The following is a 24,025-nucleotide window of genomic DNA, read 5'->3' as shown; positions in this document are numbered from 1 at the left end:
ATGAAAAATCAATATACATATAGAAGCTTTGCATCACACATCTGACACTTGTAGAAAAATCTACCCTACATGTTTACAGAATACACTCCTCTCATATATACATTCCATCCTATTCGAAGCTATATATTGGGAAGTGAGAACTTAGACAAGAGAGTAAAAGCTCCACCGCTCATCTCTCTTACACAAAACACTCCTTGTCGCAAGGAATGAGTACAAACAGTGCTATAATATACAGAGATCTTGTTAAAGTGCAGATTCTGAAAAAATAAAGTTTCGCATGAGGCTGAAGATTCTGCATTTCTACCAAGTCCCTGGGTGTTGCCCTTGAAGTGGCAAGGGACTAGAAGATGGGAGGAGAATGAATAAAGGAAGCTAGGGCCACATTAGTTTTGCCCACTTCTAGAAAATCAATGACAGATAAAAACATAACATTTTTTTGAGTGATTCTAATGTGGTTAAGTCATGGTGCAAAGCATACAATATGCATTATTTCATTTAATCTTCAAAACAACTCTTTGAAGTAAATACTATAATTATTTTAATTTTTCAGAGATGGAACTTAAAGTTTCAAGAGGTCTGTTATTCACACACATCCCAGAACTATCTAACTACCTGGCTTAGCAAAGCAAAGGTAGGTATTCTAAGCACAGGTAGGTGTTCTAAGCACTAAATGGGTTCCATGGAAATTTTCTTTTCTCAACATTTCCCCTAAAATCACATCAATTTCAGATTTCTGTTTCTTTTGAGTCCTCCCTCCCCTTCCTCACTGGAAAGACCTAATAAGCATAACCACAAAACGGAGGCAGAGAACTGTTGCAAATACCACTAGACAACTGAACTGGCAAGTATTACTGTAAACAGATGCCATTAAACATCTTTTGGCTGACTTTTCTGTTGTGTTTAAAAGAGATGTTTAATATTTTAACTGAAATAAAGTACAATTAATTGATACAAAATTAAAAGCAAGAGAGCTGAAAAATGTAACTTTTATCATGATGTCAAATTAGACCTACTTGCATCCAGGTAGCTACTCGAGTGAAGATTAAATGATGAACTGGGAAAGAAGTTACTGTGGTCGATGTCGAAGGTGTTACTTATGTTCTCCTCTAGGATTTCAACGGATTCCTGTCCAGATTGAGGTCTTTCATCCATTTTGAGTTTATCTTTGTGTATGGTGTAAGGGAATGGTCCAGTTTCGTTCTTCTATAGGTAGCTGTCCAATTTTCCCAGCACTGCTTACTGAAGAGACTTTTTTCCATTGGATATTTTTTCCTGATTTGTCAAAGATCAGTTGATACAGAATTAAGGGTCCATTTCTGGAGTCTCTGTTCTGTTCTGTTGGTCTCTGTGTCTGTTTTTGTGCCAGTACCATGCTGTCTTGGTGATCACAGCTTTGTAATATAGCTTGAAGTCAGGCAACATGATGCCCCCACCTTTGTTTTTCTTTTTCATCATTCCCTTGGCAATTTGGGATCTTTTCTGGTTCCATACAAATTTTAGGATTGTTTGTTCCAGCTCTTTGAAAAATGCCAGTGGTATTTTAATAGGGATGGCATTGAATGTGCAAATTGCTCTGGACAGGATAGACATTTTAACAATGTTTATTCTTCCAATCCATGAGCATGCAATATTTTTCCATCTTTTTGTGTTTTCCATAAGTGTTCTGTAGTTTCTAGAGTATAGATCCTTTATTTCTTTAGTTAGGTTTATTCCTAGGTATCTTACGGTTTGTGTTGCTATTGTGAATGGAATCGACTCCTTAATTTCTCTTTCTATAGTTACACTGTTAGCATATAGAAAAGCAACTGATTTCTGTGCACTGATTTTGTATCCTACCACATTGCTGAATTGCTGTATGAGTTCTAGTAATTTGCGGGTGGAGTCTTTTGGGTTTTCCATATAAATTATCATGTCATCTGCGAAGAGGGAGAGTTTGATTTCTTTTTTGCCAATTTGGATGCCTTTTATTTCTTTTTGTTGCCTGGTTGCTGAGGCTAGGCCACAGTAACTTCTTTCAAGACACGTCTCCAAAGGCAAGGAAAAGAAAAGCAAAAATGAACTTTTGGGACTTCAGATAAAAAGCTTCTGCACAGCAAAGGAAACAGTCAACAAAACTAAGAGGCAGCCCATGGAATGGGAGAAGATATTTGCAAATGACATTAGAGATAAAGGGCTGGTATCCAAGATCTATAAAGAACTTCTCAAACTCAAGACTCAAAAAACTAATAACCCAGTCAAAAAATGGGCAGAAGACATACATTTCTTCTCCAAAGACGACATACATTTCTTCTCCAGAGAAGACATACAAATGGCTAAGACACGTGAAAAAATGCTCAACATCACTAGGCATCAGGGAAATGCAAATAAAAACCACAATGAGATACCACTTCACACCAGTCAGAATGGCAAAAATTAACAAAACAGGAAACGACAAATGTTGGCAAGGATGTGGAGAAAGGGGAACACTCCTACATTGTTGGTGGGAATGCAAGCTGGTACAGTCACTCTGGAAAACAGTATGGAGGTTCCTCAAGATGTTAAGAATAGAGCTACCCTACGACCCAGCAACTGCACTCCTAAGTATTTACCCCAAAGATACAGATTTAGTGAAAAGAAGGGGCACATGCAGCCAAAATGTGGAAGGAGTGAGATGCCCTTCAACAGATCAATGGATAAAGAAGATGTGGTACATATATACAATGGACTATTATTCAGCCATCAGAGAGGATGAATACCCACCATTTGCATCAACATGGATGGATTATGTTAAGTGAAGTAAATGCAGCAGAGAAAGACAATTATCATATAGTTTCCCCGCATATGTGGAACATAAGAAATAGCATGGAGGACCATAGGAGAAGGGAGGGGAAATCCAAAGGGGGAGAAATCAGAGGGGGAGATGAATGATGAGAGACTATGAAACTTGACCACTCTCTCACACCATACACAAAATAAACTCCAAATGGATGAAAGACCTCGATGTGAGACAGGAATCCATCAATTCTAGAGGAGAACATAGGCAGCAACCTATACGACATCAGCCAAAGCAACCTTTTTCATGACACATCTCCAAAGGCAAAAAAAGGGGGGGTAATCAGAAGGGGGAATGAAACATGAGAGACTGTGGACTATGAGAAACAAACTGAGGGTTTCAGAGGGGAGGGGGGTGGGGGAATGGGATAGACCGGTGATGGGTAGTAAGGAGGCCACGTATTGCATGGTGCACTGGGTGTTATATGCAACTAATGAATCATCCAACTTTACATCGGAAACCAGGGATGTACTGTATGGTGACTACCATAATATAATAAAAAAAATAAAAAAAAATTAAAAAAAAGAGAGAGACTATGGACCCTGGGAAATCATCGGAGGGTTTCAGAGGGGAGGAGGGTTGGGGGAGGGGGTAACAGGGTGATGGGTATTGAGGAGGGCACGTGCTGTGATGAGCACTGGGTGTTATACTTAACTAATGAATCACTGAACACCACATCAAAAATTAATGATGTACTATACAGTGGCTAACTGAACATAATATAAAAATTAAAAAAATAAACTACAAAAAAATTTTTAAAAAATGATGAACTGGGACAGGAATGAGACATATACTGATGATTTCAAGAAGGAAGCAATATTCTGTATTATTCCAAAATATTCTATAATGTACATTTATCGTCTTAAAATCAGGAAAAAGTCAGTTAAAAATATAATTGAATATGCATTAATTATAAAATATTCCCTTGATTTTTCCTATTTCGTCAAGTACTAGCACTAGTCATAGAGTTGAGAAAAGATTAACAGATACATTTTTGTAATATCTCCAGAGGCTAGAAAATTCTAAGAGTAAGTACTGTCCTAACTAATGATGAAAAAAAAAAAAATCTATGCAGTGAAAAATCAAATACCCTGAATTAGCCTCTTGAACAGGTGTAACATAGTGAATGCCAACAAGTCCCTGCAGCTTAACAGAACAGGTGGTGCTCAGGCAACTCACAGTGTTTGAGGTTTATTTCTAAGTACTTTCATCATCACTAAAAGGGAGGTGGTAATTGTGTTCCCCCAGCTATAAAAGAGAAAATAAGTATAAACAAACATGTAATGTCCTCCCAACTACTTGGTACTTTATGGAAAATGCCTGATTTTTTTTTTAAATTTTTTAACTTTACAAGAAATCTACAAAGATACTGCCCTAAAACAAAATTTAGAATTTTTTTATCCTCTAAGTCAGGCTTGGAAATCAGTCACATGGCAATTAACACACACTTCTTTTGCTGCCTTAAAGGTAGTAAAAGTTCTACTACTTGTCAGATTAAATATCATGGCACTTTAAAACTGAATAGGCAGATGAAATTTTCATTTCAACAGTAAACTTCTTTCCAGAAAAGGAACAAATGTGGACAAGGAGGAAAAGATAAATGGTATGTTTTGGCAACAGAGAATGTATTTCTAGTTTTGTGGCAAACTGCACCCAACGCAAAAATTTGTTGCTGAAGAATGTAATCACAAATGGTTTTATAAATAGCTGAATATATTGCCTTGCTGATAAGTGAGGCTAGATTTTCAGAATTTAAAAAAAAAATTTCACATATGTCTGTCTGGCAACAATGAAGGCTACATTTGCCTTTGATAGAAGGGTATGATCTATGCTTTCTTTTTAAAGATTTATTTATTTATTTATTTATTTATTTATTTATTTATTTTTTTATTTATTTATTTGAGAGAGAGAGGAGGGGCAGAGGGTGAGGAAGAGAGAAAATATAGCAGACTCCGCACTGAGCTCAGAGCGCAACATGGGCTCGATCTCACCACCCCAAGATCATGATCTCAGACAAAATCAAGAGTCAGATGCTTAACTGACTGTGCCATCCAGGGGACCCATGACTAATGTTTTCTATACAATAGTTGAAAAGATTCCACCACTGTGAAAAGTACCAATTGCAGACTATGTAAGAGATAACACAGAAAATTCATGAAAAAGTTGGGGTAAAATGAATTGGTACAAAACTCCAACTCTACTGTAGCTTCTTCACAATCCTTACTGTACTGCTTCACTGACAAGTCCCCAAAGAACAGAAGTCCTTGCAAAAATTTCAGTTGCCTCTTGACCTGTTAAGCCAAACAACATTTCTATGCAAATAATCTTTTTATGCTGTATCAGTTTTACGCTCTATCAGTTCTAATATATTTTTAGTAAGTAACCTGGGGCAAGAATCTTCTTAAAGCTGCTTGTTTACCCTATCTTGCCAGATTGCCAAACTTGCATTTTGAACTTTGCAAAGTCAGCTCTGGCATAGCAGGTCCACTAAGAGTCAACAGTAAAATGCTGCCGTGAGCTGTCACAACATATGAAAAGAAGGGACTCCAAAAGACCAACAAGTGGCAGTACCTTCAAAGTGTGCACCAAAAAGACCTGAATCAACTCTCAAAACAATTCTTTAGTTTATTGCTCTGATTTAAAAATTTCCAGCCATCTGAGTGACAACATTCACAAAAGCATCCACAAGCGGTGAAGAAACAAAAGCTGACAGTACACACAGTCCAAAAGGCAAGGAGTTTTTTCATAAAACCTGTCCTTCCATATTAGTTCTGTTACCTCATTGACATGCTCTTGGCCTCCCAACCTGTACCATTCCTCCACCAAGTGACTCATTTTTTCACATTGAACATTTCTTAACTGCATACAAAAAGCTTAGATGCCTGAGAGCATTAACATAACGGTTTCCACCATGAGGTATTACAGGTTAAGAAACAAAAGGAACAAAATTATCGAGAATACTTTCAGAACTAACACTGTGGTCTGAGATATTCAGAGGCACTGAAAAATGTGCATCTCAAGATCAACCCTGCAGAAGCAGAATTCTAAATATTCATAAGGAACAAGATCTTTACTGAGACTCACCTCCTCAGTCAAGACAACAAAACTAACCCCAGTCAGGTAGATAGCTATTCGTAATGAACGAAGCATTCTGAAGAGAAAACCAGATTATAACATTTAATCCTGAAAGTTTTATTTCATAAACCTATTTATATGGAGACAGACTCTATCTAAAAGTGCAGATTTTTTAAAATTTCCTTCGCCATTTGGGGGATGGAAAAGCATCCCTGATTTGTATATTAAAGCACAAGCATCTGTCCTACTGATGATATTCTAGGGAAGCACATTAGCATAAAATTTAACGATGTCAAATAAGTGGATGTGAAATAGGGACTGCGTAAAGACACTATTTCCAAGGCTGACAGAAACATCACTGTTTAGAAATGCAAATGAAACCATTATGTTCAATAATTATATGAAAATATGAACAGTTCAGCATGTTTTCCAGCCCTGATGGCGGTTAATGGGATGTACGCTTATGTAAATAACTACTATTAAAGCTAATGCTGAAAAAAACTAATAAATTCATACTAAAGCAACTGATTTAGTATGCTTTTAAACCCCAGCAGTGCTCACTTATTAGAAAAGAGTGCATTATTATGTTTAGAACTCATTACTGCTACAAGTCACTGCAACTCCATCAATTACCATGCATTAATGAAAATGGGACATACAAAAAAAATTATTGCCTCTCAGCAGTTTTCTTTAAAGACAAAATCTAGGGGTATTACCATCATGGGGCCTTGTAGGGAACTTATCCACACTATAATCTTTATTACTGAAACAGTACTACCAATATCATCACCCCAGGGTATTTTGATAATAAAAAGGGCTAACCTTTATGTAAAAATATCAATATTTTACAAGATTGACCATTTAACATCAATAAGAAATGTTTAATATTTGAATTTTGGCACATGGTCCTTTTTTTTTTTTAAGGGAGGCTAAGAAATGAAAATACACAGAAGCAGTTATATCAGTATAGAAGATAGATGGTTTCATTCCAAGATGTTCCCTGATCTAACAGATAAATGAGTTCTACATTCAGTTCTATATTTATGTTTCAATGAATTCTGTGGAACTAAGGTATTGGATTTTTATGAACAAGCCTAAAATTTCCTTTTGGGCCACAAGATGGACTTCCCTGTGATACATTAAATATTTAGTACAAGAAATTAAGGAGCTAGAAAAGCATTGTACTTAAAAATTCAAGTTTAGCTAACACCTAACAGCAAGGAAATGCTGACAGGCAGGAATGCAAATACAGAAATGCCTTTGCTCTCACTCTACTTGTGTCAACTTTCACAATTTATTCTGTTTAACATATGTAATTAAAGTGATCCTTCACTGTTTCTTAGCATTCAGAAAAACACAAAACACCTCAGTACCTACTAAATGTGAAAACATTTGCTAAATCTCAGACACAGACTTGTTATACATCACGAGTACATGTTTATTTCAAAAGTCTAACAGTCCTATCAGTCCAAACATTTGCAGTTTTAGCTCTCATATGTTTATTCATCTCCCAAGAAGCTTTTACTACAATTTAGATATAGTATCACCAGGTGGTGGTAGAGTGCTATGATCAAGCAGCTCCAGCAATAAAGTGTTAAGTTTTCTCCCAAGAGTCTGACAGAGTGACTCAGGCATTACAATCCATTCAGTACCCATTATTTTTTGAGTACATACTGAATACTAGGCACTATAGTAGATTCCAGTGTGTAATAGTGCATAAGACAGAAATGATTTCCCAGGAGGGAACTAGACAATAAATAAATATATAATTGACGGCCAAGTGCTGTGAATAATCAAAGCCCATTTACAACTAAAAAAAAACCAAACCAGAACTTCTTAGCAAACTAGGCAGAAAACAAAAATTCCTCAGTGTGGTAAAAGGCACCTATTAAAAAACCTATAGCTAATATCAATCTTAAGGATGAAATACATATTTCCCCCAAGATAGAAAACAAGGCAAGGATGTTCTGTCATCACTTCTATTCAATACCTAACTAGAGGTACTGCAATAACGCAAGAAAAAGAAATAAAAGGCATAAAGATGAGAAAGAACTAAAATTGTTTTTATTTGCAGATGCCATATCTGATTATAAAATCCCAAGGAATCTGTAAAGCAATGATAAACAAGTGACAATTTAGCAAGGTCAAAAAATAAAATCAATACACAAAAATCAATTATATTTCTAAATCCAAAAAGTATAAATTGAAGTTAAAACTTAATTGAACAAACTTTTCAAAATTAGCAGACTCCCTCCTGCTAACTAGAATGTGCACCTGAGTGCTGAAGTGTGGAACACCAAGTTAAAAAAGTGTGGCTCCCTAAAATCTATGGAGTCAGTGTACCTGCCTAAAATTGCCAAAACTCAGATGTTCTTTTACATGGAAAATAAATAAATATGTATCTTGTGTTGATTACTGTTACTTTGGCATTTCTTGATATACACACAAAAAAAGTTTAATCCTGACATAGACTCATAAGATATCCTTAAGTATGCTCCACCCACTCTTAGCCTTTTCAGCTTTGTTTCTGCATTATTTTCCTTGAGATCTCTTCTATGCCTTGGAGATTCCTTAGCAATTCCTAACTGATTTCTCTTGGCAATTAGCTTTCTTAAAAATGCTTTAAAATTTTTAAAGAATGTTATCTCATATAGCCAAAAACATTTTGCTTCAAAAAAAAATAATATAGTCTCTTCAAAAATTAGAAATCTAGTTATTCTCTGGGCAACAGAAGTCTAAATGACGACTCTAAAAGGAAAAACAAATCTTCAAATAGCATCTGAAATAAAATATTTGCAAGATTTATCAACTATGGCTTTATATCCATTTTGTATGTTGTAAACTTCTTCAGGGCAAGGAAATATTTTTGTAGACCTTAAATTTTTATAGAACATTTACAGTTTTGAAAAAATTGCATATTTTAGCTCATTAGATCACCTTATGTGATGAATAGTTCACATATTATTAACATGTTGAAATTAAGACTTGTAGAGGTTTATCCAAGGTCAAGCACCTAGTTTAAGGTAAAATTAAGTCAAGATTTCAAGTTTTATGATTCCAGGGCTAGAGTGTTCTTTGAGATAAGTCATATTTGAGACTTCCAGTCTCTGATTAACTGAAAGTTTACAAAAAGGACTTTTCATATAATTTTTAAGGATAAAAAAGCTGCCTTAGCAGCATAAACCACTTCTCTGCTGTCTCAAATTACTATATAATACTATACGAAGATATAAATGCTGTGATACCACTCAATGATTACACTTACATTCAGACTAAAACTTCCTCTCATTTCCTTAGCCTCTAGACTGCTTAACTCATCCATGTGCTTTTAACCCGGATGCCTTGGGGGTATTATCCTGAGACAGCGGCATTTGGCAACTTTTCCCTGCATTAGACTAGTAGCTGTTCTGTCACCATAGCATATAGGCTCTCTTTTCTATTGTCAAACTTTCTCTAGTGCAAATTTCTCAATAGGGCACTTACTATTTCTAACCTTTTTTTCTGTTAGTTTCATCTCCTGTTTACTCTTTTGCCTCTTGCCATTTTTCCTATGTTTATCAGCTTTTGTGTGGAAAAAGGTCTTATAGGTATGGCCCCAAAATAAAATACACACATCCTAACAACTATTTGAAAAACTGACCAACAGAAATACGACAGATATTATCTTTAGATATTTGGATTTTCTAGGCTACATTTATTTAGAAATTCAAGGACTGCTTAAGATGGTATTGACACAAAGGACTATTTCTCCAGGATTTAAGAAAACCACTCAATAAATTGGGATCTCTGAATTAACAAAAGATAAGGCATCAATCCTTACCATCTATCTATAGGGAGAATTATTTCAGATATTCAGTTAACTTCTGATCATTACATGACTATACAATAATTAGTTTTACTGCTTCTGAAAATTTAGAGCTTGGAAATGCAGAGTCTTGGTATAACTATGAAAATAAAAAAGGAAATGTTATTATATAAGTCTCTAACTGAAGAGTGGATATTACCAAATGTGAATTCACATTTGTGAATGTTTAAATGATTAGGCCATACTAACGTTAAGAACACTAAGACAAATTTGCTACTGCTTAATAATAAAGTCATTAATTACATTCTTCAAACCTAAGGCAATTACAAGCTGTGATATGGCAAATGGATTTAGCTGAAGAGATTACGTCAGAATAGCCCTTTAAAGATCAGTAATGTAAAAGACTAAACAAAATAATGAACTCCCCTGAACAATAATTATTATGAGATTGATTTACTGAAGGTCTAGTTCTTCATGCAAGAACTACTGAAACTTTCCAAAGTAATTTTAAAACGTTAAAATGATGTTTTACACTGATGTTAAATAGATTTAGTACTGTTTAGCCAGTGCAGAACTATCATTGAAAAAACTTTTTAAATTAAAGAGATGTACAAAATCAATTTTTTTTTCATTTCAGTCGGCTGAGCTTATTTACCCGTGGGCATCAAAAACAAATGAATCCCTAGCCTCAAGAGGGCCATTTTAGAAGCCCCAACACACATCTATTTGAATCCCAGTGTTACTATAAAGCAACACTCTGGGGGTGCTAAGGCTCCACATCAGGAGCCTTCAACAAGCCAAAGAAATAATAACACTATCAAAATCAAACTTGGGAAGTAAAGCTGTTTGTTTTATTATAAAACGGGTACACTCGACAGATTTTAAAAGGATCTTAGACATTAAGAAGGTGGAGAAATCCCTAAAAGCAAATCTCATAAAAAATACAAAATAATATTTTAAAAACAATTATTCAAAGTGCATTAATGCCCAACCAGGAGAATTAAAAATAAAGGAAAATGATTAGAAATAATATCTAAAAACACAATAATGTTTAGAAACACTACCCTTGTACAGATACACTGCAACGCTTTTTCACCTTATACTTAGAATAAAGAATAAAAACACCAAAGAACTAAGCACATGTTAAATACTATCTAAATCTGCTCAGGCTGCCATTACAAAGTACCACAGACTAAGGGGCTTAAACAATAGAACTTTATTTTCTCACAGTTCTAGAGTCTGGCAAGTCCAACAACAAAGTCCTGCAGGGTTTGGTTTCCAATGACAGCTCTCTTCCTGACCACCTCACTGTGTCCTCATAAGGTGCAAGGCTGGGGGGGGGGGTTGTGGCGGGGCTGGGGGGGGGNGCTTAAACAATAGAACTTTATTTTCTCACAGTTCTAGAGTCTGGCAAGTCCAACAACAAAGTCCTGCAGGGTTTGGTTTCCAATGACAGCTCTCTTCCTGACCACCTCACTGTGTCCTCATAAGGTGCAAGGCTGGGGGGGGGGGGGTTGTGGCGGAGCTGGGGGGAGGAATGGAGAGAGAGAGAGATCTCACCTCCTCTTCTTACAAGGCCACAGTCCTACTGGATTAGGGCCTGACCCTTATGACCTCATTTAAACTTAAATTACCTCCTAAAAACCTCTCTCCAGACAGTCGCATTGAGGGGACTTTAAACAAAGGAATGTTGGAGGGACACAATTCAGTCCACAGCAAATACTAAAATAACAAATGCACACATAAACAAACAAATGAACCTTGCTAAACCCAGAATAGAGGGCAAAGAGATTGAAAAGCACAGTCTCATATCTCAGTACTCCAAAGCATGTAAATTTAACAGTTGGATAAATTTATCAGAATTTAAGATTTGTTTCATTTTCACAGAAGAACTGAAAATCAGAGAAGGTACTATAAGATAGAAAGCAGGCTTTAATCACTGGTTGGCACATGTGACATGTAAATATGTTCAAAACTCTCTTCCAGCCTTAAAACAAACTAAAAAACATCCCTTCAAATATTGATACCCCTTTGGCTAGACAACATCTCCCTTTCTTCACAGCTTTTACTTTCTTACCCCTACTCAGACTTGAGTCTTAGACTTAAAGCCATTGCAAACTGGCTTATTCCCCTAAAATACCAGTGAAATGCCCCTGCATTCAATGACTTGTATAAAGCCACAAAGGTACAGAGTAGCTGATCTAAGACTCTAATATAGCTTTGTTATTAAAAATCCAGTACTGTTGCAAGAACACCGCAGTTGCTCAAAGAACCATAAGAAACACAAGTTAGGGCAGTTAGTATAGGTATGAATTCTTGAAGAATTCTAAAAGCCAAGTACTATAAAAAAAAAATTATCAGAGAACATGTCTTAAAGAGGTACTGAAGAAGAAAATTAGAAAATTAGTAAAAGGAGCAATGACAAAGAAATAGAAATAAACTGTACTAAGCAGGAAAAACCAATAAATCTTTCCTACCTCATATGTAGGGACCCCACAAGGGAGGCATAATAATGAAGGTCACATATGCTATGTGATATCAGTAACTGAGCGTTTAAATGTCAAAATTAAGAATATGCATTTGATACTTTGGGCCATAAGAAGCCATGGAAAGGGATTAAAAAGCCAAGTGATGTAATAAAAATAGTCCTTAAGAAAGATTAACCTGACAGCAGTGATGAAAATGAAATGGGTCGAAGGACAGTGGAGAAGGAGACAGTGACAAAAGAATACCACAGTGTAATGGCAGAATGCAGGGAAGTGCCCAAGAAAACAGCAAAAAACAATGCGCTCAGAATTTCAGAGGGAAATGATAAGGGCTTGGTGACTGAATGAAAAAGCCAAAACACAAGAAAATCTCAGGAACATTCTACATGTCCAGATTTCTGGATAACTTAGGTTGAACACCAAAAAAAATTTTAACCAATTTTGAATACAAAAGCACTGTGTAATATAGCCAACTTTCATTAAATCGTGCTTTAACTATAAAGCAAGCTAGAAAAGCAAGACTTACTGAGATTTGTATCATTCACTGCTGCAGAAATAATTTGGTATAATGGAAAGCCGCTTGGTGTCAAAAGCTTTCACTTGTAACTGCAATGGGCTGTTTCAGTCACCTCGCCAGACCAGTATCTTTAGTATCTGCCTCAACTTCACTGTGTTATTGTGACGATTAAAAAGTACATGTGCTGGACACCTGGGTGGCTCAGTGGGTTGAGCATCCAACTCTTGATTTTGGCTCAGGCCATGATTTCAGGGTGGTGAGATCGAGCCCCGCCTCGGGCTCTGCACTGAACATGGAGTCTCCTTGCCCCTGTCCCTCCCCCCGCTCATTCAAACAAATAAAATCTTTAAAGAAAATAATAAAATAGAAAGTAAAAAGTACACGTGAAAGTGGTCTGTAAATAGAAAACCAATATACAGATGTAAGATGTCCTACTAAAATAAAAGAAGTATTAGAAGTTCTAGGAAATAATGGGGGATAAAAACAATTTAACATTATTTCAATGCCTCAGAATTATCACTATGAATGGTAACTACTGCACTGCATTTATTACATGAAGGCCTTGAGAGATATCTAGGTGGGCAGATTTCTAGACTGCTTGCATTTTCAGTACTTATGCAGTTTTTAATAGTTTTCCTGTGAAGTCCCCTTTCAGCTTAAATATTTTCACTGTAGCTCTGAACCTTACTTCTAATTTTCTGCTTCTAATCTGCACTGGATTTATAAACTAGACACCAGATAATGAGTTTATATTATCCATATGACAGCTTCAGGAATTCTCATACAAGAAAAGTGCATACATAGGGGCTGAGAGCAGGTGAGGAGTGCTTTTTATTTTTATTCTTGGATGAGTTCCAGACAAAGTTGTAAACACAATGCACTACCACAGAGTAACTTAACCCTGAAGGCTTATTGGAATGAAATTAAGTGTATGGATACAATTTTATAATTTTTTTTATTTTCTGCAAACATTTATCCTCAATCCCTCTCTGTAGTTAGCATTAACATCCAAGTATTTTTTTTTTAAAGATTTTATTTATTTATTGGACAGAGATAGAGACAGCCAGCGAGAGAGGGAACACAAGCAGGGGGAGTGGGAGAGGAAGAAGCAGGCTTATAGCGGAGAAGCCTGATGTGGGGCTCGATCCCGTAACGCCGGGATCACGCCCTGAGCCGAAGGCAGACGCTTAACCGCTGTGCCACCCAGGCGCCCCAACATCCAAGTATTTTTAAGAGCACAAAATAATCCTTAAGAGCAGTTTAGGCAACAACAATAATAGTAATAATTAGTTCTTTCGTTAGGCATGCTTATTTCTCTATAATACAAATGGAAAGAGTTATTTAATCTGTTATTATGATTTGAAATGACATTTCAGGGTAGTGTACAATAATAATGGTCCAAAACCTGCTTAAGTTATACACCATCACCGAGCAAATAAAATGGTCTCAAGAAGTACAACTTCCACAGCATTAGAGGTAATAGATTAGAACTATATTGTCTAGGGCTTGTTAAATTGAGTAAACTGACTTTATCCAAGTGTACGAAATATATTCTGTCACCACATAATTCAATTTATAAACATAAACAACAAAAACCCCATATTTATTGAAAACAAAAAGGCCAAGATTCATCAGAGCTGGTAAGTGCTTGGCAACATACTTTGCAACATTGGTATAACACACTGTCAAAGACCAAAACACCCTCTCCTCTGCTAATCTTCATTTTAAGAAGGTTAGAATTCTAATTCTCCCAAAACTATTTCCAAGACTAGAGGATCTCCTGCCTTCTCTTATGATGGGCCAGAAAAATTAATTAGGAAGGAGAAATTTAACCTTTCTCTTGAAACTTATTTCCTTTCTCATGAAACTTATTTCAACTATCCTTCCCCACCCTTCCTACCCACCCAACGGCACTGCACCCAGATCTATGATAGAGCTTCCTACAGTGTGGTTCCTATTCTTGGAAAAGTCCAACAGCAGACCATGCTAGTCTGACTCCTGTAGTACAGATGTATATTTAAATAGGAAGCTTTGAACATCTCTGTTATTCAAACCAGTGATTTCTTTTTATTTACATAATTAGATAAAATTCTTGTGAATTTTCTCTAGTCTACTTACAGCACACACATCCTGAGACCTTTGGATCATTTTAAAACATTCCTCAAAAAGGTAAGTTTAGTTTCTTTAAAATTCTTTCTTCTTAGAGCAACGATTCTAAAACGATCACCCAGGCAATGGGCTCAAGGATCTGAGCTATAAGTACCTTTAAAGACCTCTACAATTTACTAAGTCCCAATGTGAGAAAAAAAATGGGAACAGACCAGGAAAAGAAAAAAATTTCTGTCAGTCCAGTTTCTGGGAGAGGAAAGTCAGACCTGGTTTCTTTTCAATGAGGACCCAACAGGTGTAAGTGACACAGAGAAGTTATGTCTTGCACAGAAATTAGGAGACAAAGCAAAGAGCAGATCACTTTCACTCTCCCAATAGGCCTTGAAACTGCCTAGGCACTTGTGTAAGCTGATGAAAGCCATCAGAGCCCCAATGAAGAAAGGCAAAGAAATGAGAAGGCGGTATTAGTTATCCCATACTGTAGAAGAAGAGAGACTCAGAACTAAGTGCATTAGTTTTTCAAAGTTAGATACTAGCTTTTCAAGGTCAGACAGCTTACCAGCACTAAAACAGGATTTGTCTCTAAAGCCACTGTACTTTCTTCTTTATAACTTCCCTCGCTCTGCCAGTTAAAACAGCTAACATTACTTTACTTTTCTTCTGTAAGTTTTTGATATCATCTTGACCTGAAACATATGTTCTGAAAATACAATTAGCTCAAATATTAATCAACATTTCTAATGGCTATATTCTCTGTGTCTTAAACTATTACCTGCTAATATGCTTCAAAATGATTCCTATTGGACATATTTCTAAGTTTCAGATTTATCCCTTTCATACTCATTTAGGTAGGCAAAAATCTACTAGGTTCATCAGACTGCTTTACGTGGTGAGTGGCATATTCATTCACATAGTTAAGTTCTCAGGAAATAAGCTTTGTTCAAAGACTGAAAATTACAAAAATTTTTATGTTTTAGTAATAAATTCTCTGTTCACTGTTAAGAAGAAATCTTCAAAAGCCTTGTCCAAATCCAAACACATAAAATATCTTTTCTCTTTTTCATCAAGGGACTGGTCTGTGTTCGTATAGAGCAATAAATCAAGTTATTAGAACTTTTAAAACAAAAAAACCATAAATTTAACATACATCTTTAAAATTCCAAAAATCAGAACTCATATACTTCCTCACATAGAAACAGACTGTAAAATGATCTAAAATTCTGATTTCATGTATATGAGTCTGAATCTTTCATATATGATAGGTAAATGTATCTGTAGTTAAAATTATATTGTTTTAAATTATAACCTTGTTTTATGTTTCTAAGTTTTATAGAGTTTTATGTACTGTAAAATCATCTATATTAACCTTTGACAGGTTTATGCTAGTAAAGATTTGTACCTGAACAATCTACTTGGAATAAAAACCACGGGTGTCACTGTTTTTAAATCATATCTTACTCTCTCCCTTCTTCCACAGTTCCACAAATACCACCTATCTTTTGGTGATTCAAAAAAACCTTAAATGAATTATATGAACTAGACCATTTCAATTTTTGATTATGGTCTCACATTTACACCCATCTTTAGTCACAATGATAATAAATTCTCAAGTCAAATCCTTTCATATTGTATGTAAAATAGTTCCAACTGTGACATATGTCTAAGTCTTTGACTTTATTGACACACCTTTTTCTTTCCTTTTGTAGCATCTAAGACAGATCAGGGGTCAGTAAACTTTTCCGTAGAGAGCCAGAAGTAAATATTTTAGGCTACGCAGGCCACAGGGTCTTTGTTGCAACTACTGAGCTAGCAGCTGCAGTGCAAAAGCAGCCACAGGTAACACATGAATGAATGGGTGTGGCTGGATTTAGCCCCTGGCAGTAGATTGCTGATCCCCGAGTTAAGTCACTGTAAAAATTGTGCTACTACAATCACCAGGGGTATCTTGGCACTTAGGATGACAAAGGAAACCATTCATAGCCATGTTGAATTTACACTTCAGCACTAAATCCATTAATCTTGACTTCCCTTCTCTATTAGGGAGACTTTAGGGACTAAATGTAATAGTCCACCAAAATTAGATTTAACTTTCCCAGATAGCTACACATTTTGGCTAAGCACATTACCAGATAAATAAGACCTTAACTTGGCTAGGCTTTCAAACATGTCTACTACCTCCCTTTCACACCTTATTTCCCTACTTTACCCCAATTCCACTGGACATAATACTATTTTTTTTGTTTTGTTTTGTCTCAGGAAGGCCAAGGCATCATCACCTCCTCCCCCTTATACAGAAAGAGGTTTCCATTTCCCCTACTTCTGCTACCAGATAGAGTTGGAGGCTGACTTCATGACCAATCCCCTTCTCCCTTGCTGCCTTTCACTCTATAAATTGGACAAGGTAAATGCCTACTTTCTCAGCCCTTCTTGCACCTTAGCATGGCCATGTAGTAAAATACAGAACAATAAATATCTCATGAAAGACTGCTGGAGGCTGGGGTTGGGGGAGGGGGGATATAGGGAGTGAGGCGGGGAGTGCCCTGAGAAAGATGGCACATTTTTAAAAAAAGGAGACTGAGTCACAACTGCCAGAACTCCTTCCTCCCCCTTTCTCCCTACTTTAGGGCAAAGATGATACCTGGACTTAGAGCAACCATTTGGCAACCTGAAAATTTGCAGACTTTAGAACAAGCAAAGAGAACTGTGGAGATCCAGTGCTCAAAACTTGAAGCCACTGAAGCAAGGCCAGAGGCCACGTATCTCTAGAACTGTTACATGGGAAAAAACAGATGCTGTAAAATGAGAATTTTTGTTACACACAAAAATATTCCTAATCTACCTTTTCTTGGAAGTCCAAGTCACTATTCCTTGTGACAAGTGAAGGACCTGAAGTGGCTGAGTACTTTGTTGTGACTTCCGACTAAACAGCACTACTTTTAACCCAGAGAGAGAAAAGCAGCAGGAAGAAAATCACAAAAGAGGGTCTGAGAGTTGACAGCCTAGTACAATAAACTCAATGAAGGCAAAGGAAAGAGAAGATCCAAGATGATTATTCAAATGCTAGAAGTTATAGAAAAGAAATAATTGAGAAAGTACACCTTTAGAATTGTGGGGAAATAAACTTTACAAATGTTCTACTCAGCAAATCAAATCTGAAAATTCTGATTATATTAATTTCCAATTGTGTATTCCCACTTTTTGAAAAAAAAAGAAATTCAGAACTTATTTTTTACAGTTACATTTTTATGCTTTTTCCCAAGTGAGTTAATTTACCTTTATGTTTCTATTTCCCTGGTATTCACAAGGGTATAGTTACTGTCCATGTATGATCATTTTTAACACTTGAAGGACCTTTGAAATAATTATTAATGATCAAGTTAATGATGATATTGACAATAAGGTCATTGATTCCTTCAAGTATTCATATACTAGTTTAGCTGGCCAATCCATCACCTTAACTTTAGGGACAGTCACTTCTATTTTATATCAATACCACTGCAAAAACATGCAAAGATAAGTAGCCCAGTCAAAAGAAACTTCAGAAATATGCTTATTTTAACTCGCATATCCCTTAACATACAATTCTTAAGTTAAAATACCAGTTTTTATTTTACTTTCTTACAAATAATGCAATATATATTACACACACACACACTAACACACACCCCTCTCTCTCTAGTTCTAAACCCAATAGTCTTCACCTCCATGAGAATTTTGGTGATATTATGCTGCAGTGTAAACACTTATCAATTATAACATCTACAAATTACAATAGATTTTTTAATTTTTATGATTTCAGAGAATTCCTTAGGGCTGTCAAAGCTTTAGCTAGAAAGAATGCCAAACACAAAGAGGTTTCAGGCTCAATTAGAGTAGTGGAACAGAATTTACTGAAGTTCCAACACTACATTTTAATGCCCAAATTTCTTATTGTCTTTTTTAGTTGATAAATATGTGCTCCACAGTGTAACAGCGGCAGAACAGCTGGATGGCCGTATCAAGCACAAAGGAAGCAACAGCACATGCTGTTAAGTGTCGTTTTGATTGCCTAAAAATGGCAGCCCATGCAGATTTATTCCCTGTTATAAATTAGAACAATTATTTCTCTGGAGTTTACATTTGCTTCATGAAAGAGTCAAACTTCCTGCACATTAAAAAAGAGGACTTTCAAAAAAGGATATCTTCCCTTTCTTTGATGATCAGATCGTTCTGTTCCTCCAACTGCCTGATCTTCTTCTCAAATGATTCCTGCTCAGCTCGGAATCGTTCTTCTGTCACTTCCTTTTCCTCACTTACTCTGAAATACAAAAATGAGAAGAAAATGCCTATGAGAATAAGAAAATATGTGCCTAGAGCTATTGTTCACCAAAACTAGATTTCTTCCAGAGGTGTGTTGATTTCTTCAGGAATAATCTATGCTTAGCTTTTTTTAAAAATTAACCTTTCCATAAGGCAATCTTGCATACCTTTACAATTAAATATGAACATGATTTTTATAACAAAAATGTTCCCAATCATCAAAAGTATCTTAAATATGGAAAGTCCTACATAGAATATAAATTCCCAATTGTAATACAAGACAGAAAAATATCCAACTTTGAAAACACAGTTTCATTTCTTATCAAAACAGACACAACTTATTTTTATTTGAATCTTTTTCATATTTTTTATTTAAATCCTGTCAATGAAATAAATAATCTATATCTCTCTTACATAGTTCATTAAATATGCATAGGCAATTTTACTCTTTTCCTTGGTACTGATACCCTGCATTCCTCAGCAGCATATAAGTAAGGAGACTAGAATAAAAGGATGGCATTAACATAAAAAAAGGTTTCATTACAGCTATTCTTAGTCCAAAAAGAACTACAAAGAGTTAAAAAACACTGACCAAAAAAATCTGTATCTTTAACGTTTAACCCTGAAAAGTATTCCAACTCAATTCTATCAAAAAGACGTGGTTTCTGATAAGAGCACAGGGGAAAAACTGGCTTAAAAACCCTAATTAAACAAGAACATTAAAACTTTTCTTAAAATAACAACCCTAATTCTCATGTTATTCTGTGCGTAGAGATAATAGCCCTGAATTTTTCTGTTACTGGTGCTTATGCCTCCAAAGAGAGTACAACATTTATCCTACAAGATCATACGGCAGTATGTGTAAAGGAAATTCACAGGGGCTCCTTTGAGCTCCTGAATTTTCCAGACCCCTGCTCTACCAGAGCAATTTCTGAATAACATGAACTCCACAGCCTTTCCTTTGTTGCTAGCCTTCTGGTGGAGATACCTGAAATCAATGAAGTAACAGAATGAAAATTGGATTTCTGAATGTTTGAGTAGATTGCATCTCGTCTTTGAAATAATTTACATGAAAGTGCACAGCACACAATAGTGTTCAAAAAAGAGGTTTATGTCTTTTTGCTCATCATGACATTAAAACCATCTCGCCAACCCCTATTATTTATGTTTAGCATACTACTGGTCACATGAATGGGACTCAGGCCCTTCCTTTTAAGAGGGTAAAGAGGGTAAACTCTAAAACTGATAACAAGTACAAGGAATCCACACAACTAAACAAATAGACACATCAGGACAATTTATCCCCTGGTCTCAGGTTATCCTGCCTGCACTGTTGTCATCACTTTCCAATGCCTTCCCCTTTGTTGCCATTACTCTCAAGCATACTTGCCCTACCTTTCAACATAATTCCTGCTGCCTCTCAGTTTTTCTATAATTGTCAAACATCTGAATCATGAATTATTTTCTACCATCCAAATCTTCAATCTGTCAGCCTGCTTCTGAAACACCTTTGCCAAGATACTGTTCCAAATCAAGTAAACCCCCAAAGTGCAAAAGTGGAAAACCATGTACACATGGGGACATTGGAAAACTGCTTATTTCTCTAAGCATCATTATTCTCACTCATGAAGTAGAAAGCTAGACTAGACAATTTTTAAAATTCTCTTCAGCTAAAGTTCTATAATTTCCTTCACTATGCTATAAATATCCTCATACTGTATATACGTCCTTTATAAATATGGAGAGCATTTGTAAAGGAATAAGAAAGAAGGTCTCGGGGCGCCTGGGTGGCACAGCGGTTAAGCGTCTGCCTTCGGCTCAGGGCGTGATCCCGGCGTTATGGGATCGAGCCCCACATCAGGCTCCTCCGCTGTGAGCCTGCTTCTTCCTCTCCCACTCCCCCTGCTTCTGTTCCCTCTCTTGCTGGCTGTCTCTATCTCTGTCGAATAAATAAATAAAAAATCTTTAAAAAAAAAAAAAAAAGAAGGTCTGAAACATTTGGTCCAGGTGCAAGGCATACAATACTATAATATAGGCAAAAGCTATAGCCATAGGATGAGACAGAAACTAGATAAGAGAAATACTAAAAAGCATGAAGATGCAAAATTTGGCATAACATAAGTGACAAATATGTAGGATTATGCATAAAATAAAGATGAGGGGCACCTGGCTGGCTAAGTCAGAAGAGCACGCAACTCTTGATCTCAGGGTCTGGAGTTCGAGCCCCACCTTGGGGTGTAGAGATTACTAAAAACAATTAATAAACTTAAAAAAAATTAAGATGAAATAAGTGATGCTATATATTGTAAGGAGAGAAAGAACAGTGTCAAGGTGAGAAAATATGTAACAAAATCTCTCCCTGTTTAGACTGATAAAATCATAAAGATAAGACTGTAAGATAACTAAAATCTCTAAGTAGATAAGAAAACATTTATTTTCATTTACTTATTTAAAAATATTTATTGGGTGGCTCAGTCGTTAAGCATCTGCCTGTGGCTCAGGGCGCGATCCCAGAGTCCTGGGATCGAGCCCCACATCAGGCTCCTCCACTGGGAGTCTGATTCTTCCTCTCCCACTCCCCCTGCTTGTGTTCCCTCACACTGTCTCTCTGTCAAATAAATAAACAAAAAAAATCTTTAAAAAAATAAAAATAAATAAAAATATTTACTGAAGGGGCACCTGTGTGGCTCAGTCAGTTAAGTGTCTGTCTTCAGCTAAGGTCATGATCCCAGAGTCCTGGGATACAGCCCCTGTCAGGCTCTCTGCTCAGCGGGGTGTCTGTTTTTCCCTCTCCCCCCTCAACCACCACTGGTGCTTGCTGGCATGCGTGCATGTGCACACTTTCTCTCTCAAATAAATAAAATTTTTAAAACAAACATTTACTGAATGCCTGCTATAGAAAAAAATAATCAAAGTAACTTTAGTCAGTTACAGGGTATCCAAAAGGAACATAACAATGGCTCTCTATCATTTTAAAACTATTCATAAAGGTCCCTATAAAATATATAAAATATAAGGTCCCCAAAGATCTGTTTTGTCAGCAATGTTCCAGGGACAGAAAAACAGTAATAAAAAAAAAAGGCAGAATGTCAAGTCTACCTTAACATTAAACTAAACACAGAAAGCCTGCCAGGTTAAAACATGTAGGTATTCACCAACATTCACTTACTCCCTTTGTTGGGCCTGAAGGAGAGCCACCAAAACTCTAAGGATCATTGAGGGCAGAAATGTTTCCAGATATATCTCATAATGCCAGAGTCTACAATGAGCTTTTCCCAAAACTTAAGGCACTCTACTCTTCTAAATTTAGTTTCTGGAATATGTTTGAAAAATTTGTTGCTACACTATTTATACGGGGCTTTTTTGTTTTAATCTTTTCTGTTATGCTGCTATGATTAAACTACTCTTTAGCAATTATTATACTCTGGAAGGCTATAAACTTAAGCACCAAGGGCAACACTTCTTCTACAGGCCCATCTAAAGATATGTATGGCTTCTTTGTGGCCTATTAGCCTACTTTATATGAACACATACATTAATACAACCTTTAAATGCAGAGGAGTTGCCAATAAAACAGCCCCCAGATTTGATATCTACTCTGAAATCTGTCTTCTTTTTAAATTCATATTCAATAATATTTCCCTTCAGGTATATGTACAAGAAAGTAAATGGTATCATGATCTACCTTTTTCATCAAAGCATTCTCAGACCACAAAGTAACATAAGAAGACCTAATCCACTATCTCATGTGGAGCAAAGAAATTAGTTAATTAAGAAAATGAGAATCTAAACACAGGAAAGGGAAATACTTGACCAACAAGATTAAAAAGTTAAAACTGGACAACTTTGTAATATAACTTGAAGTCCAGAATTGTGATGCTCCCGCTTTTTCTTTTTTAAGATTGCTTTGGCTATTCAAGGTCTTTTGTGGTTCCATACAAATTTCAGGATTGTTTGTGAAAAATGATGGTGGTATTTTGATAGGGATTGGATTAAAAGTGTAGATTGCTTTAGGTAGTATAGACATTTTAACAATGTTTGCTCTTCCGATCTATGAGTATGGAACTTTTTTCCACTTCTTTGTGTCATCCTCAATTTCTTTCCTAAGTGTTCTATGGTTTTCAGAGTGTAGATCTTTTACCTCTTTGGTTAGGTTTATTCCTAGGTATCCTATGGTTTTTGGTTCAATTGTAAATGGTACCAATTCCTGATGTCTCTTTCAGCCTCTCCATTTCTTGTATAGAAATGCAACAGATTTCAGTATGTTGATTTTGTATCCTGCAACTTTACTGAATTTGTGTATCAGTTCTAGCAAATTTTTGATGGTCTTTTGGGTTTTCTACATAGAGTATCATGTCATCTGCAAAGAGTGACAATTTTACTTCTTTCTTGCCAATTTGGATGCCTTTTATTTCTTTTTGTTCTGACTGCTGAAGCTATTGTCATAAAGGCAGTATGGTACGGCACAAAAACAGACACATAGATCAATGGAACAGAATAGAAAACCCAGAAATGGGCCCACAATTACAGGGTCAACTAATCTTTGACAAAGCAGGAAAGAATATACAATGGAAAAAAGAGTCTCTTCAACAAATGGTGTTGAAAAAACTGGACAGCACCATGCAGAAGAATGAAACTGGACTACTTCTTACACCATACACAAAAATAAATTAAAAATGGTTGAAAGACCTAAATGTGAGATAGGAAACCAACAAAATCCTAGAGATGAACACAGGCAGCAGCCTCTCTGACATTGGCCATAGCAACTTCTTACTAGACACATCTCCAGAGACAAGGGAAACAAATGCAAAAATGAACTATTGGGACTTTATCAAGATAAAACGTTTCTCTATAGCAAATGAAACAATCAATAAAACTAAAAGGCAGCCCACGGAATGAGAGAAGATATTTGCAAATGACAT

At 36.0% G+C, this 24,025-nt stretch overlaps 1 protein-coding gene across 1 annotated transcript in view; it reads right to left on the bottom strand.

Moving 5' to 3' along the window:
• Positions 1-24,025, bottom strand: part of KIAA1328 (KIAA1328 ortholog) — a 323,965-nt gene that overhangs the window by 258,678 nt on the left and 41,262 nt on the right. Inside the window, 1 exon segment of the mRNA XM_034643054.1 lies at positions 18,986-19,101. Coding sequence (XP_034498945.1) covers positions 18,986-19,101 — 116 coding nt within the window.

The sequence above is a fragment of the Ailuropoda melanoleuca genome, chromosome 14, assembly GCF_002007445.2.
Source record: "Ailuropoda melanoleuca isolate Jingjing chromosome 14, ASM200744v2, whole genome shotgun sequence".
Lineage (NCBI taxonomy): Eukaryota > Metazoa > Chordata > Mammalia > Carnivora > Ursidae > Ailuropoda > Ailuropoda melanoleuca.
The sequence above is the reverse complement of the archived record's forward strand: the minus strand, read 5'-3'. Positions and strand labels throughout refer to the sequence as shown.